Source organism: Curcuma longa, chromosome 11, assembly GCF_044706935.1.
Source record: "Curcuma longa cultivar G26 ecotype Majalengka, Jawa Barat chromosome 11, ITB_CL_G26_1.1, whole genome shotgun sequence".
NCBI classification, from domain to species: domain Eukaryota; kingdom Viridiplantae; phylum Streptophyta; class Magnoliopsida; order Zingiberales; family Zingiberaceae; genus Curcuma; species Curcuma longa.
This window is the reverse complement of record NC_133871.1, coordinates 23,467,804-23,483,559: the sequence shown is the minus strand read 5'-3', so window position 1 is coordinate 23,483,559 and position 15,756 is coordinate 23,467,804. Positions and strand designations below refer to the sequence as shown.

The following is a 15,756-nucleotide window of genomic DNA, read 5'->3' as shown; positions in this document are numbered from 1 at the left end:
GAAATCTTTTTTTGTTTATTACATTAAATTTGTATTTTTATTGGAATTTAATGTTTTAGATTTAATGCATAAAATATAAAGTATTCTTTTAATAAATAAATAAGCAAATATAAGAAGAGATTTTTTAAAAATCTCATGTTCATACGCCTCACAATGCTGCTTCTTTTTTCCTGTGTTTGAGATGCTACTATCTCTATGAAGGTTGGCACTGCATCGATTATATCATTTACAATATTTACAATTGGTCAAAGAGCACTAGCCTTTTTATTTAAAATAATTTTAGATCATCAAATTGAACTCTATATAAGTCTACCTGTATTACTACTACATATTTTTCAGTGATGGGAAATCAGTGGATGTCCAATTGATCTCAGCAGCATACGTTTATATAATTTATCTTCAATTGATCTTTTTGTTTATCCTATTTTCATGACGGATAATTATTTTGCATATGTAGGTGGTTAATGTCAACTATTAATTTAGGTTGCACTTCATCTTCCGGTTTTGAATATCATACATTACCTCGTCCTTATTTTTCCCTGTTGCTTGGGGATTTTACAGAAGCAGCGATATGATGAGAAGGGACCTGACGGCTGACGCTGATTTCCTTGAGAAGCAGAAGGCCTTCTTCATGGAGGTCAATGCTTTTGAACTCCCTGTAGAATTCGTCGAAGAGAAAGAACTTGAATAAGAGAATAACAAAATCAGCATACCGGTTTAACCTACACTTTGTTAGTTGCCGTGCCCATCTCCTTTTTTGACATGCCAATATTTTGCAACTCCCATGCAGCCGAGTTAAGTTTGACAAAGCTGATGTTTCTATGATACTCCTGTAAACCATGCCCATAACCATCAGCATCTTACCTAATGATATGGTTCAGCTTCTTCTGAATAATGAGTTCGTCTCACTTGCTATCTGTAGCACTTTATTAGGAGGAAAATTTATAGGCAAGAACTGTATGGATGTAATAGCAATTGCTCTGCAGCTCAAAATGAGAACCATTCAAGTCTGATGCATGTTTGTTTCTAGAAGCATACTGTTAAGGGAGTTCGGGCCCATATTAGCATAACCACCACTAATAAACACAAGACTCGACACTCTACAGCCTCAGTGACATTGTAGAGTATTTGACTGTCATTGACAACTTGAATAAAATCTATTCCCATGTTTCACATTTGGAGACCTGGTTGATTCAAGTGAAAGAACTGGGAAACGGAAAACTTTTTTGTGTGTACCTGTGTGACAAATTTGTTTATTTTAAGCTAGCTGTTAGGTATAACACAATCGTAGACCTTTTCTGTCAAACGTGGGATTGACAGTTGCAATGTTAAATAATAACAGTGGAGATAACACAAATTGTTTACAGCATAGAACTGAAAGATCTTGTCTAAGGAAATGCACATTAGTGTTTTGGAACCACAATGTTGACATGGTCCCTAACCTTTGGGGATGGTTGTAGGGGCACTTGGCTCATATCTGGTGGATATTTCGAATAGCTGCATTTATGGTTTTACAGTCGAAATCCATGATCTTCATCCAGTTCTCAAAGTCACCAATTTCCTGAAACAAAATAAAAACACAAGAAATATCAAGAGAGTTTAGTCTACATTTACTGCCAGACCCACCCAAAATGATCGACGAAACACCTGATCAAGTTAGCATCACAGGTCATTGATCAACATGTGAATATAGAATAGATCAGACTAGAATGCCAACAAACTTGCTCAAGGTTGTGGTAGAAAACATTTTAGGTTAGGAAGTTTCCCCGTCAACTCAGCAAATTGTGCATCATGCTAACAATCTACTAAATTGGATACTGAATTAAATCATCTATATAGAATTTGCCCATAGAATTTCAACTTTACATACAACATTTCTTCAACACTAAGTATGCATCACAACTATCAACAATGACTATCTATTAAACATGCCTATTGGATTGTCTGATCCTTGCATCTTCTCACATCACAAAATCTTACTGTGCAACAATCTGCAAAAGAATGATAGATTCAAATCAAATATGAAGATAAGTTTCTAGGGTGTGAGATAATTGGAAGCTCTTTAGCTTAAAGAAAATGTTTACAAGACTACAGTATGACTTGCTATGCTTTATGAATTATGGATAGTAGTTTTGTGTTGTTACAAAACAACATGAAAACATCACTGTAGATATGAGAATATTAAGATGGACGAGTGGAAATACTAGATTGCATTTTTAAAAAATATATCTAATAAGTCACTTAAGTGTAACTCCAATAGATGATAAGATAAAATGAGATAAAATAAATTGAGAGATTATGAGCATGTTTAAAGGTACCACAGTGAGAAGAGGAGAATCTATTTGAGTGAAAGGAGGGAAACCAAATAAACAATTTAATTAATTTGAACATTACTGATGGCGATAAAATAAATTGAGAGATTATGAGCATGTTTAAAGGTACCACAGTGAGAAGAGGAGAATCTATTTGAGTGAAACTAGGGAAATCAAATAAACAATTTAATTAATTTGAACATTACTGATGGCATAGCCATAAATTGAGTTCAATATAGGAATAACATGTAACTGGCCCCAATAATCAAGACAAACACGGCTTGATGAGGTGTGCGAAAAACTGCTTCATATTTCAGTCGCTAACTACAACATTTCTTTCCACACTAAGAAACATCAGTAGCTTACATCCATTGTCATCCAAAGCAGTAATAATAGAACCTATAGAAGAATTAAATATCTTTCTCTTCAGAGTTAACAATGTGATCCTAATAACTTATTTTTTAAAACAGTAGAAGCAGAAGCAGAAGCAGAAAACAGAAACAAACCGCATAAAGAAGAATGAAGCAAAATAGATAAATCATCTGATGTCTAATTTACAATCATATTTGTATAAAATGAAAAGAAGAAACAAGTCTAACTTAACTTTGGAGAGATGATTGATCAAACTGTAGTTCAGTGCAAATGGACATCACTCAAGTTTTGTTCAAATGTATCCTAGGCTGTGAAGGAGATAGATACAGCCATTTAAACAACTAGTTTTTGTCAAAATAACTTTTATTAAACTCAGGATTTGAAACAATTAGAAAGGTGCAAAACTTGATGCAACTGCCATTGACAATGTACATGAAAATATTATGACATACTTTGTAATTCAGTGAGGATACAGCACCTTTATAACAGTGTTCAATGCATGGGAAGCTGCAAGCCATTGATCTGTTTGTTTTTTATAACGCATAATCGTACTAACTAAAGCTCGAATTTCAAGTTCAATCCTCTTCTCATTTATAAATGTGGCTTCAACTTGTCCATTAACAGTCTCAACCAGAAGCTCAGAAACTCGAATAGCAGTTTGTAAAGCATCCTTCTTAGCTTTATCTGTATGGGGACAAAGCATTACAAAATTCAATGAAAAGTCTTAGTTATTATCTCAGATATAAAAGCAATAGTCTCAATCAAATATATAGTTATATATCATTGTCAAGTAACATTCATCCCAACTACTTGGGGTTGCTGCTTGAATAAAAATATTACTTGAACTTGTGATCTAGGTATCTTCAATATTGTCCTTGATATCCTGAAATAGAATGAAACTTGACAGATCTGGGAGTCACTACTAAACATATATCATTTTGTTTTTCAGGATTCAGATGTTAGAAAATATCAAGTTCTAAGATAAGTTTAGGCCCCTGGAAGTTGGTTAATCCAAATTAGTCAAATTGGTATTATCATTGTGTGCCAAAATGACCAAATAACTCTCTCAAAACTAATCTGAATTTGGGACCTGGAAGAAAATATGTAGTGATCCTTGTGATTAATGATAAACATGGTGAATAACTGGCCAAAGAAGGCATCATGTGCATTTGATCAATCAAGAATCCAAATTGTGGCAGGTTATTAAAGAAGAAACTTGTAAAATAAGCAGAGAAGAAAGTCTAAGTTATTAAAGTGGAGACATTACATCCACCGATCACTTGATTGAGACCTCTTAGATTGGAAATAATGTGTCTGGATTGGCAATTCACAAAAAAGTCAAGAACCAATTTGTTTCCATGTTGAGTAAATTAAAACAAATAAAATTTCTTTCTTGTTTGGCATGCCCGTTTTCAGTCCTCTCTCATCTGCAACTGTAAAAACTGCTTTTTTCATTGAAGAAGGATGGCAAGATGAAAAAGGTCAAAACCTCCACGTAAGAAATTCATTTTCTTTCCCTCAGAAGATTCCAAGACATTGGTAGATTCTGAGTTTTTTTTTTCTCACTAGTAAATTCCACCATGCTGAAGGTGGTCTCCTAACTTTCTTCCCTTATCGTAGTTTCTTTAAGGTAATATTCTCAAGAGATTTGTTGTTTTTATTTGGAATCTAGTGGCTTTATTGATGAAGTTAATTGCTACTTAGTTAATGTTCATTTTGAGAATGTTCTGTAATTTCGTATTGGTTAACTTTTCCATTTCTCGTTGTATTACCTATGACAGTGATATTTTGTTTTGTCCATAGTTTCATCCTATAACACTTTATTCACACTTCATGCCAATATAGTGTTTAGACTGATATCTAATCAGCTAAAAGACCAGTCTAAATCAAACCACTTGATGGAGGTACCAAGTAAAAGGCAAAGCCTGCACAACTATGGGGAAGAAGCTTGATGCAATCAAGAATGTGCATCGGCTTCTTGTAATGAGAGGGCATAAAATAGAATATCAGACATTAAACTTTGAGCTAGTATTTTCTTTATGGCCTGCTTCCTAAAAGTTTCTCAAAATCCGTTCCAACCACTTACAACCAGCAAGCTGGCATTCTAAATGTTACTAAAATTTTACATGTGACCATCAAGAAAAATATTAATCAGATAAGTTTACGAATGGAAGCCTAAACTTGCCTCAAACAAATTCTGTCCCGATTCTAATCATAACAAATACATGTTAAAGCAAGCTAAACTCGACATAACATATAAGATTGTCCATTCTGTTAGTCATGTACTCAAATTTTTCTGGACAACAAATTCCAATGTCCGCAAAGAAAAGAAAAGTTTGATAAATAAAAAAAAATATTTTTTTAACAATCTGATATTCACGCTACAAATCTTGAATGGCCAGAAGCAATCGAACATAACTCACGACGGGATCATCGAGCAATGATAAAAGAAAACAGAATGACAAATTAAGATAATATGGACTGCCAGAGAGCAAGGAGTGACTAGTTGGAGATAAACCTGTTTTCTCTCTGATGCAAATTGACCTTCGTTGATGTTCCTGGACGATCTGTAAAAGCGACGATTCCAAATTTCCCACCTCCGCCTTCACACCCTCCATGGCTCCGGAAACCCTAAACGAATTTCCCGCGCAGTCACGGCCACACGGCTCATTGAGAAACCAAAACAAAAAGGGGTCGAAAATTCAAAAACTTACCAAAATAAAGAAGTGAAAGAGGCGGCGACGGCGCGTGAAGCAGCAGCGCAGTATTTCTTCTCACCGGAGGCGAAAATGATCAGCTACAGATTGCCGCCGGCCACAGCAGGAACAAGGGTGGACGCAGACGGGGACGGATCCGATTTGGGGAAAACAAATGGTCCGATTGTAGTGAATTTACATATTTTTTTAATTTTTTTTCATCTTTATGATAATTTTATACTTAATTTGATCAAAATATCTCTCTAATCTTTTTTTTTTAATAGTGTAATATTCGGATCATTCTGCACCAACCAACACCGTTAGATCTAGGGCCGGTTTATGTTCCGTACCGCGGGCCGGTTTTTTTAGATAAACCACACGGCAGACACGGTTTAAACCACAGCAGCTTTTAATTACGGTCATTTGGGCTCACAAATAATTTTATTAATCTAATTAATCACACCGATTAACACAAATGGTAATCACAGCGGGTGCTAATTAAGGAAGCAACCACGGCCATGGCAGACACAACCACGCTTTGTCTGTTACTATATATATACATAGATGGATAGATTTACACGTGTAGGATATAGAACCAAGCTGGTTACTTAGAATTGGGCATGGGACTCGAAGGTCTGGCCGAACTGCCACCCGGCGGAGACGACGTCCAAGGCGGCCACGCTCCTACCGTCGCTGGTCGTCACCCTGAACGAAAGGCTCTTCCCGTCCAGGTACGCATTGCTTTGCCAGTTCTGTCCCCAATTCCGCGACATCTCCTCCCACCCACGCCCCACACCCTTGATCGCCACCGCCCGAACGTCGCCGGCGCCGCCCACGTTGCTCACCAGCACCAGGTTGAAGTAGGTGTGCCCGCCGATCGTGAACCTTATTCCCCCTTTTTTCACGCACGCCACCCTGCACTACAAGCGTATATTTACTTTGAAAGCACTGTTCGACGAAATGTTAGAACGGGATTTAAACCGTGAACACAAAATTGTCGTCGAAATGTTTGCCTTCTGAAGGCGACGGGGACGATGCCGGCGCGGTACTGTGCGATGTGGAGGAAGGCCGGCTGGGACATGTCGAAGTGCGGGCGGGGAGGGTTGCACCAGCCGCCGTCGTTGCTGGGGAGAGCGTAGTCAGGCGGGCAGAAATTGGTGGCCGTGACGACGATCGAGCCCGGAAGGCACCACCGAGGGTCGTCGTTGCACCGAAGCTCGTAGCAGGCGCCGCAACTGAGCCCATCGTTGAACAGCTCCGTGCTCAGCGCCGCCGTGTTGGTTCCGTAGCCCCGAAGGTAGAGGTTCCCATACCCACACGCACCTCCTGCAAACACTTCCATCAGTAATGAATTCAGCTACATAACAAACTTAAATTATCTCACCCATGGTGCCGGAGGCATCTCCCCCGCCGTAGAACGTGGCGTGCGCACTCTGCCAGTATCCCAAGCCGTCGCCTGAGGTTGCAGAGATGAGGAAACAAAACGAACAAAGCAAGAAGAAGCAGGGGTGAGGGAGTGATAATGCCATTGTATTGGAGAAGGGCCGCGCACTGAAGGTGGTTGATGGTATGTGGGAGAGAAAGCGATAAGTAGATTTAATTTATAGGAGAAGATGGAGAAAAGGTTAGAGGCTACTTGGCATGTGTGGGAGTGAGAGCATATGTGGGCACAGTGAGGGGGAGCCTGAGCAAGCGTAGATGACATGCAGGCGTTAGAGAGATACCACCAACTGCTGATGCTGCATGGCCCTGGGCAGTGTCAGTTATGTTGTCACCTTGTAGGGCGTGGGCCATCTCATGCTCATTATCCATCAACTAATTTTTAGCTATATTAATTGGTTGTTTATTATTAGATGGATTATTCCAGGAATATATTTCGATTGACCGTTTTTTTTTTTTTGTCCATGTCATATTTTATAGAATCCTGATCCTTTGATATAAATTCCTCATCTCTCATTCTCAGTAACTTTACATTGATCTCTTATTCCCTTCTTTAGTCCCATCACCCAATCCCTTATTCACATCTTTCATTTTCTACTCTCAAGTTCCTATTATATTTCACTTTTTTGATGGCACCAAGTCAATAACATCAATGAGGATATGGATATATTGTCTATAATATAACAATGATGACGAAGGATCATAGTAGCTTGCGACCTAGAGCTACACCATTCCTACAACAAATCATGATCCTCAAGTTTCAACCATATTGTAGCCTATATATTCTTGGTTCACACATGCTCTTCTACCGCATATAACTAAATCAATGAGGTATATTGGATATCATGTTCTATTGACTGCCAACTAGAGCTGAACTGATAATATCAGTCCTTTTCAGAAGATCAAGATGCAACATCAGTCATCAGCTACAAGTCATTTCATGGAGTCTCACATTGGATTTGTACAATTGAAGTCACTAAGGCAGTAATAACATTTTTCTGATGGCTATGCCTATAAGACAGAATGTATATTCATTAATTCATGCACTCTTGTTTGCTGTGTTTTTTAAAAAACAATCATGTGACTACATCATGTAATTCCTTATTTTACATGCATTCTTTATATATATATGTATATATTAATTAGCAGTTTTTAAAAATTTTCGTAGCCTACTAATCTAGCCTGAATGCAGAGGTGTCAAAACACACCTACCGGGTTGAGCACAACAGAACTTATCACAGGTCATGCCTGTCCCGACTTAGGTTTGTGCCTTGGCTTGATAAGGATTAGCCCTTATTGCTCGACCCGACCTGTGGACCAGTTAGGCATGACAGGTCACTCCTTTTTTCTTAATAGGCTGAGTCAAAAAAGGTATGACTCAGATCATGTCAAAGTAGGTTGGATCACCTATGACTTGGCCTATTTGACATCTCTACTTGAACTCGTGTTGGGTTATGGCATGGGCATGAGATTGTCACTAGTCAGGCCTGCCTTGACATGATTGAAGTTGTGCATGATCAAACATGACCCAATTGGAGCTAGGTAGTCTCATGTATCCCCTTGCTCATGTGATTTAACCTGTGTCAACTTTTAAGGGAACCAAAGGTAGGATTTCTCGAAACCACCCTTACCAAAGATGTTTATTGTGTTATCTTTCCTCTACCATTTTTCTATAAGCAAGTTTGAGCAAGGGGTACATGGTCAAGTCACATGCAAAAAGTAATGCACCTTTTGTTGAGATCATTTGCAAAGATAGATTAGTTTTTTTTCCCTTTCAAAATTGTTATCGATATTTATCTTTATGAGCTAACTAATTGAAAGTGTAGATTCATATTCAAATGATTGCATGCTCATTATTCAATAGATTGTGCCTTTTGTATCTCCTTATTGTCTCTTACAATTTACTCCTTTTAATTAGTGACTAAAAATTTTATTATTGTGAAAAATGTCTAAATTTGTTTATCTTCGTGCAAAGAGTCTCATAATTTAGTTTAACAAAATGTTCTTCAAAGTCTACCTTTCTTATTGTCAAAATATTTTTTAAATGGAAAAATCTCTATTTTCAATGCTTCCTTGTGATCTTAAAATTTACCTCTGTAAACATGACCTCTTATTTTCACTATTTGCTAGGATTTTGAATTTCTTTGGGACTTTACCAAACGAAAGAAGTGCTTTTATTAAATGACAGGGACATTTTGCAAAAAGAAGTGTATGTTTTGAAAGGTTTTTATGAAGCCATTATCATTGAGGACTAACTAATTCATTTATGCGTTTCTTTGACGTGAATCATTTGTAAAAATATTGTTAAAGGTTTTTTTCTTTAAACAAACAAAAGTTGCCTGGAATTTGTTGTAGCTGATGTTGAGAAGTTGATGAGAAGGATGAACCACCATGCGAAGAGCACATGGTATTGCGGCCAATATGACTTTTCTGTTACTCCTGTTGTCATTATATCAAGGATTCTAGCAAACAATGAAAGATGATAAGCATATCTATGAGCTTTGTTTTTTCTTGATTGATATGACATATGACTAATTATACCGGACAAAATTGGAAGATGTTGCGTCAAAATCTTCTATTTATAAATCTTCAATTGATGGAAACCTACTTCCTACTCCATAACAAGTTCAATATTTTTAATTAGTAAACAATAGTTCATGGGCCCAAAGTTTGTATGAACTATGAAACAGGAAATGCATTTCTGTACATGCACTACTTGACCTGATGAGTTTTAGAATTCAGAGGCTTTATTCGAGATCAGAGTTTCTTTTTCTTTTAATAATCTTAACAAAATAAATTTGGTATTATTATAGGAATCTATTTAACTAAGATATCTAGTAGTTAAATTATTAATTAATTTTTAAATTCTAGTTTAGCCATGATCATTTGAATAGTTTTGAAGGTGGTGGAATCTGAACACCTATCACTATTGATCTCTTCTAAAGTTCATTATCATTTATGACATTGAATAATTCTTGATGCAATTGTGGCTTTCTACTCTAGTAGTGTTTGCTTCGTGACCTTAACCTTAACCACAATGCAAGTGTTTCTTAGTTGTATTGCCATGCTAATTGCTAACAGTTAAACAAACTTGTATGTTTATATTACAGTGATTCTCATATGTCACAGAGTTTAGAATTGGTCAGTTTTCCAATGCTTGTCTGTTGTAATGAAAGAAAGGGTAAATTATATGTATACTGTAATTCTGTTGGAAACTTTCACTTCCCTTTAATCCATAATTCAACTTATTTAATATAAGTTTATACATTCCATATTGTATTTTCTAAGTTTGTACAGATCACCAGCAAGTTTAAGTTTAAAATAATTTCAGTATCTACTTCTTGTACTCTTTTATCTTTTATGAACTTGTTTCTGCATTTTTTTCTTAGGTGAGCCAGTAAGCCGGAGGATGTGCTAAATCCAGAGAAAAGGCACTTGGAAAGGCTTACACCTGTATGGAAAAAGGTTAACATCACTTTCACGTAGACTTGAAGCTTTCAGTCTGCTACTGTCACCTACTGTCTTCAGCAACGCGATGGGCATGAGTAATGAGCCTTCATTACATAAATTCAGTGGGTGAATAATGAGCTTTATGTTCGGACACTCTTCAACAAAAGAGATGAAATCCGTCATCCCAAAAGGTCCATACAATCGGCTCCAAGATCCCGGTTTCACACACATCTAAGCCAACCCCATATCCTAAGTATAAATCCTTGCGCTTTGTGGGATCATGGACAGAGTTGTAAATATTCCTAAACACGCAGCAACTTAAGAATAAAATAGCGATAATGAGATTGTCAGATCTGGTCTCCTGACTACTCTCCTATTGGCACGTGGCATCAAAAGAGACGGAAGCAATCAACGACTGTCAGATTTGATCTCCTCGTATACTCTCATAATGATGTTGCACTCAATCGACATAGAGATGCTTTTCGGACGGCTATTTAAATCCTAAAAAAATACATAAAAGAGAATTCTTCTTTTCTTGTTCCTTAAATCTTTCTGAAAGAACTATGTTAACTTGAGCATTGAAGTGGTTTATCGGGACCCTTGACATCAAACTAATCCTCCATTGGAGTGTGTTTCAGGTTACTTTTGTCATCTCTCGAAACCACCTTCGAGGAGCAAACACGTCGGATCGTTTGTTGATTGATGATTTAATCATCTGCGGCGATTGGTCGAAACATCTACTATTATCATTCACGAACATATAGTAACAAAAGCTTGTAAAATTATATATAGAGCATGCAACCATCAAGTGGATGAATCACATCTGTTTGAAATTTTCGAAACCGCATTTGAGAATGACATCCACAATTTGAAATAACAATGAGCTTCCAATGTGAAGTCTATGAGAGAAGAATGGAGTTTTCAAATGCAGAGCCAACATGAGTGATCACAAATCCATATATCTTTCTCTTCAGCAGTTCAACCTTCTCCTTCCATTTATCGATCTCCGGCGAGCTCACCGCGGCATCCAACCAGTAGTTGATCTTCTTCAGTTGTGACAGCACTGCTGTAACTTTCTCTTTGTGAGTCATCTCCCCATCCATGTCTGATTTTCTTCCCGAACAATCGAAAGCCCACATCCATTGCCTCCTCGATAAACTTCAGGAACCAAAGTTGCATCTCTCTTCTGAGAGTCTTAGCAAGCTCCAAAGTTTCACCCAACTCATGACCTCTGCTCCAAGTGTTTGTTGTTGGAGTAGGCAACACTTTTGAGTGGTTGTTGTTCCTAGTAGGAATTCCAAGTGATTGCCTCTTCGAGGACGACGACGATGTCTTTAAACAATCCAACTGTGGGATTGCAAGTCTATCAGAAGACTTTCTCCTTGATAACTTCTCAGGTCCTTCACTCACTAAATGCAGAACTTGAAGGTCTGTGGCTAATGCTGCCTCAACCCATAGAGTCGCCAAGCTGCTATGCTCAGTTGGTACGGCATCCTTCTGCCCTCCGGAATTGCGATTAGCACACAGTGAATCGGCAACAGCAATCCACCTCGAAACATCATTGTAGAGTGGTAGAAATCTGTCGATCGTCGGGACAGGGTTGACAGCCTTTGATGATGAACAGAGGTCGGAAAACATGCTGGAGAAGACGAGGAATCATATCAGCCATTGATAGCCTTTGAATGTTAGAGATTCAAGAAAAGATCACCTTAAAACCCTAATTACAGATTCTGTAACTAAAGCCTCTTCGATTGCTTCAGCTGCAGCTACTGCGGCCACGGTTCTTCTTTGAAGTGCCTCCTGCATATTGTTGCGCAAGAGAACACTGTATCAACTTAGGAATTCAGCAAAACAGTGAATGCAAATTAAGGACTAAGGGAATTACTTTTCCTAGCCGCGCGAGGTTATCAGAGACAGAATCGAACGGGATACCACCATTAGTCCACTTTCTGTCATGAACAGTAATTCTAGGAATCATGTTGTTCGATTTCTCTGGTTCACAGGACAGATCAAACTTGTTACTCGTCCTTTGCTTTTCGCTGAATGATACCTCGTCATCATTGGCCTGCATTCTTCCAACATCGCTCTGCGGTCGTAGCATAGCAACCTAAAGATCATTTTGTTACGAAGACACAAATCAACAATTAAGAAATGCAAGTACATTAGGATTAAACTGTGGAAGAACGAACATGATACTAGATTTTGTTGATTACAGTTAAATTATGGGATTTTGGACTAGTAAGTTCAGACAAACTCATTGGGCAACTGGATATGAATTGCATGTTTACCTTGCTCTTCGTCTCTCCTTCATCTTTGGATTCGGAGACTCTGACCACATTCGGCGACGAATCATCCCAGCTCTTCCTGATGGATTTCAGGGAGCCTGAGAGCGCATCTGGCACTTTTGCGATACCCGCAATGACTAATCCTGTTTTCTTCTTCCCGCTTCCATCCCCAGCTGCAGGTGAGGTCATCTTGAACCCTCCTGAGAGACGCCGTGCAGAAGAAATTGAGAACCTTCTCCCCGTAGGCGACGCTGAAGTTCTCCTTGCACCAGGAGATGGCTGCCGGTATCTCGACGGCACGACGATGGCGGGCTCCCTTGTCGCTCTCCTGCTTTCTTCTTTCGCTGCGACCAGACTGGGCACTTCACACTTGGAGGGAACAGGGGACGCCGCCCTCGCGCCTGACCTACCAAGCACTGCAGGTGAGGACGCCCGAGAGGTTAAATTTGAGGCAGGAGACGGATCGCGCGGCCGATCCCCTGAACCATTTACGCCACCGTTAGTAACTTTCCTGGAGGACAATTTCGATGAGGCGGGAGACGTGAACCGACGAGGCTTTCCGGCAGAGTCTCCATGATTCTTGATTACATTCTCTTTGGCAGCAAAGATGGCTCTTTTATCTTTCTCCTGGAGAATAAGGGAGTTGGATCTGAGGGAGGAGGAGGAGACGAGAGGAGGCCCAGCTTCAGCGGCTGAGGCGTGCTGGATGACAAAGCCCCGGTGGTCTGGGGAGGAGCGAGCGATGAGGGGGTCAGGGGAGCCAACGATAGGGTGGACGCGGGAGCCAGGGACGGGGCGGAGGCCGACAGCGCGGGGGACGGGGTGGGCGAACTCGAGGCGGTCGACATGGACGAGCTGGCCGATCTGGGGGCGGCTGGAGAGCACCGCATCGGCCTCGGCGTCGGAAAGGGTGACGTAGGTGGAGTTGGCGGAATCGGACAGCTGGAAGTAGAACCCATGGGAGGGCCACAAGTCATCAGCGGTGGAGGCGGTTAGGGCGGGCACGATCCCGGTGACCTGCAGCACAGCCGAACGGTGCTCACCGGCGACCCGGGCGGTGGTGTTCATGGACTGCAGCAGCTTGAGGAGGACGCCCGGCGTGAGCAACGCCATGGAGAGAGCCACACCCAATCGCTCGATGAAATGCCGAAGAGACGAGGAAAGGTGTTAGACTTTGCGACGATAAGAGAGCAGAGAGAGAGTAGCCGTTGCGATGACCGTTGGCAACTGGATCTCGTTTCCTTTTTCAAATTTAAAATTTCCCCGCTCTCCACGTGGATTTTATTAATGAACCTTTCAAATAAAAAGAATAAAATAAAATTAGAAGACAAAGTTCAATTCTACTCTTTGAAATTTATTATTATTATTTTATTGTGTATAATTCAGGTTCTAACAAATACGGTCCAGTATGACTAGAAAAGCCATTACGAGCTCAGCACGCATGCATGGCTGAATGACGAGGCTGAACACTTCGTCGCCCAACGTGACCGAGTTGTTCACCTGCTTGTGACACACCAGAGCCACCTCCTCGCCCTTGCTGTCGAGGATCTTGCAGTTTCTTGCTCTGAAACAGCCTTCAGTTCTGAAGCTGGGGACAGGTGCATGGTTGGTGGAGCTGTCCATGAACACCTCTGCTTTCTCAGAGCTGTGAAGAATCGACTGCCTTCTCATCGAAAATGCTTGAGTTCCATCCTCATTTTTGAATCCCCTCCATGTGTTATGCATGCTCAAGATCTGTAGATGCTCGAGGCATCGTTACAAGTTTTTCTTTTATGATTTACTGAAGAGTGAAAGAAAGAGAGAGAGAGAGAGAGAGAGAACCTGAGGCCTCAGAGTAATTACAGGCTTCCCATTCCCATCCATGAGCAAGAGTTCTCCTTCGAGACACTTGCGCCTCCTCGAATAATTGTCGACGCGAAAGGCTAGCTTTCCTCTGCTATCGTAGATTGAGAAGCCATCTGTTCCTTGAAAGCCCATGCTCGACTTGTTCCATACTGTCCATACTGATGGATGATCTGGGATCGTCCTACTGACCTCATCTTCTTTGTCGTTCTTACTCAGTCCAGGATGAACCCTGAACATTTTTCAAATTAAGTGTTCCAAAGCACTGCATGTTATGGAAGAGCAGTGGCCTACTTTTAAAGTGGTGGGAGATGACAAAGTTTTTGTCTTCTCTTTTGAGATGGAGATTAAGATAATGGCGCCACAGAGAATGAGATTCCCAGTGGTATTCTAATCAGCCGAAAGAACAAAAGCATGGAGCTTTGGATCCAACCAACCAATATAATTGTGCTGGCTGATGTTTTGGTGTAACTTTGAGGCACAATTGCAGCAACACTAAAGCAAATATTCGATTGTTCTTTCCATGCAAAACAAGGGAACTTCCATCTCTGACAATCTAAAGAAAGTTACAGTGAGTTCCACTCCTGGTATGAATGCTAACTAGAGTTGAACAATCAAGATTGTGCCGATTAACAAGATCTGTAAAGAAGGATTCGCTAGAATATTAGTGTGCCACAAGGTAACTACTGTCAAACTGTGTGCCATTTCTTCATGCAAGATTTGTATTTGACATCATTCATTATTGGAAAAAAGAATAGAGAATAGACTTCTGTTTAATTTGCTAGATTCGCAAAATAGAATAAATTGATCGTTTTCATTTGTAGATTTGGTTGATAGGAACATTAGGAGCAATTGGAAATTAGGAATATAATAAGCTTTTTCATTTGTAGTTTATGCTTGATTTATAGGAATATTATGAGTTTTTTGAAAAGAAATAAGTCTCTAGAAAATGCGAAAGATAATGGCTTATTTGACCTGTGAAGCTTGCCTAGTTAGTTAGGCCTATCCAAACTCCTTGGTCAGGTCTTTCAACTCTTGGTCAATTCAGTTTGATCGAATGTTCGATCGACTCAACTGGTTCAACCCACTGGTTTGAGTTGCGCGGCCAACTTAAATCCTCCATTAACTTAGGGTTTGGAGTTTCAATGCCGTAGAGAGGTTTGGCTTTGAAGAGTTGGTGTTTATCTTTGTTAGAATTTTAGAGTTGGCAAAGCGTATGGCTATGGTGCACTTCACTTGGTGAATTCCGTTGCCTTCACAGTTAAGTCTTTTCTCTCTTCTATCATTTTTTTAAATAATAATATTATTATTTTACTTTTGTTAAATCATTCACTGTCCAGCTGAATTCAAGGTGAAGAT

The 15,756-nt window shown here is 39.6% G+C and overlaps 3 protein-coding genes and 1 pseudogene across 9 annotated transcripts; all 4 read right to left on the bottom strand.

The window, feature by feature from the left end:
• Positions 1-1,288: 1,288 nt before the first annotated feature.
• On the bottom strand, positions 1,289-5,557 carry LOC141840631 (biogenesis of lysosome-related organelles complex 1 subunit 1). 7 transcript variants are annotated; one of them, XR_012602750.1, is made up of 5 exons: positions 5,399-5,557; positions 5,203-5,315; positions 3,137-3,368; positions 1,933-1,991; positions 1,289-1,561 (listed from the first exon to the last, which is right to left on the bottom strand). XR_012602750.1 is itself a non-coding variant. In XM_074728678.1 (5 exons), exons 2-4 carry the CDS (start codon positions 5,300-5,302, stop codon positions 1,977-1,979), a joined length of 321 nt encoding a protein of 106 aa, XP_074584779.1. In that variant the 5' UTR covers positions 5,303-5,315; positions 5,399-5,557; the 3' UTR covers positions 1,289-1,561; positions 1,933-1,976. The 7 variants fall into 7 exon arrangements, 6 of the variants coding, with proteins under 6 accessions (XP_074584779.1, XP_074584774.1, XP_074584777.1 ...); XM_074728678.1 differs by having other exon boundaries at positions 3,163-3,368; XM_074728673.1 differs by lacking the exon at positions 1,933-1,991 and having other exon boundaries at positions 3,163-3,368.
• A 431-nt stretch (positions 5,558-5,988) lies between these two features.
• On the bottom strand, positions 5,989-6,909 carry LOC141838227 (expansin-A4-like). Its single transcript, XM_074725636.1, has 3 exons — positions 6,765-6,909; positions 6,394-6,706; positions 5,989-6,295 (listed from the first exon to the last, which is right to left on the bottom strand). Exons 1-3 carry the CDS (start codon positions 6,907-6,909, stop codon positions 5,989-5,991), a joined length of 765 nt encoding a protein of 254 aa, XP_074581737.1.
• A 4,210-nt stretch (positions 6,910-11,119) lies between these two features.
• Positions 11,120-13,668, bottom strand: LOC141838226 (uncharacterized; annotated as a pseudogene).
• Positions 13,669-13,944: 276 nt separating this feature from the next.
• LOC141842418 (protein LURP-one-related 5-like) lies at positions 13,945-14,637 on the bottom strand. Its single transcript, XM_074730624.1, has 2 exons — positions 14,377-14,637; positions 13,945-14,289 (listed from the first exon to the last, which is right to left on the bottom strand). Exons 1-2 carry the CDS (start codon positions 14,635-14,637, stop codon positions 13,945-13,947), a joined length of 606 nt encoding a protein of 201 aa, XP_074586725.1.
• Positions 14,638-15,756: the final 1,119 nt, after the last annotated feature.

What these genes read in the sequence shown, in the direction of transcription:
- LOC141840631 (XM_074728673.1), bottom strand. Translation starts at nt 5,302, where the DNA reads ATGGAGGGTGTGAAGGCGGAGGTGGGAAATTTGGAATCGTCGCTTTTA. An exon ending in TTGCATCAGAGAGAAAACAG is followed by an intron (nt 3,369 to 5,202) that starts GTTTATCTCCAA and finishes GTCCCCATACAG; the next exon opens with ATAAAGCTAAGAAGGATGCT. An exon ending in CATTGAACACTGTTATAAAG is followed by an intron (nt 1,562 to 3,162) that starts GTGCTGTATCCT and finishes ATTTTGTTTCAG; the next exon opens with GAAATTGGTGACTTTGAGAA.
- LOC141838227 (XM_074725636.1), bottom strand. Translation starts at nt 6,909, where the DNA reads ATGGCATTATCACTCCCTCACCCCTGCTTCTTCTTGCTTTGTTCGTTT. An exon ending in AGATGCCTCCGGCACCATGG is followed by an intron (nt 6,707 to 6,764) that starts GTGAGATAATTT and finishes AAGTGTTTGCAG; the next exon opens with GAGGTGCGTGTGGGTATGGG. An exon ending in GTCCCCGTCGCCTTCAGAAG is followed by an intron (nt 6,296 to 6,393) that starts GCAAACATTTCG and finishes CTTGTAGTGCAG; the next exon opens with GGTGGCGTGCGTGAAAAAAG.
- LOC141842418 (XM_074730624.1), bottom strand. Translation starts at nt 14,637, where the DNA reads ATGTTCAGGGTTCATCCTGGACTGAGTAAGAACGACAAAGAAGATGAG. An exon ending in TAATTACTCTGAGGCCTCAG is followed by an intron (nt 14,290 to 14,376) that starts GTTCTCTCTCTC and finishes GAGCATCTACAG; the next exon opens with ATCTTGAGCATGCATAACAC.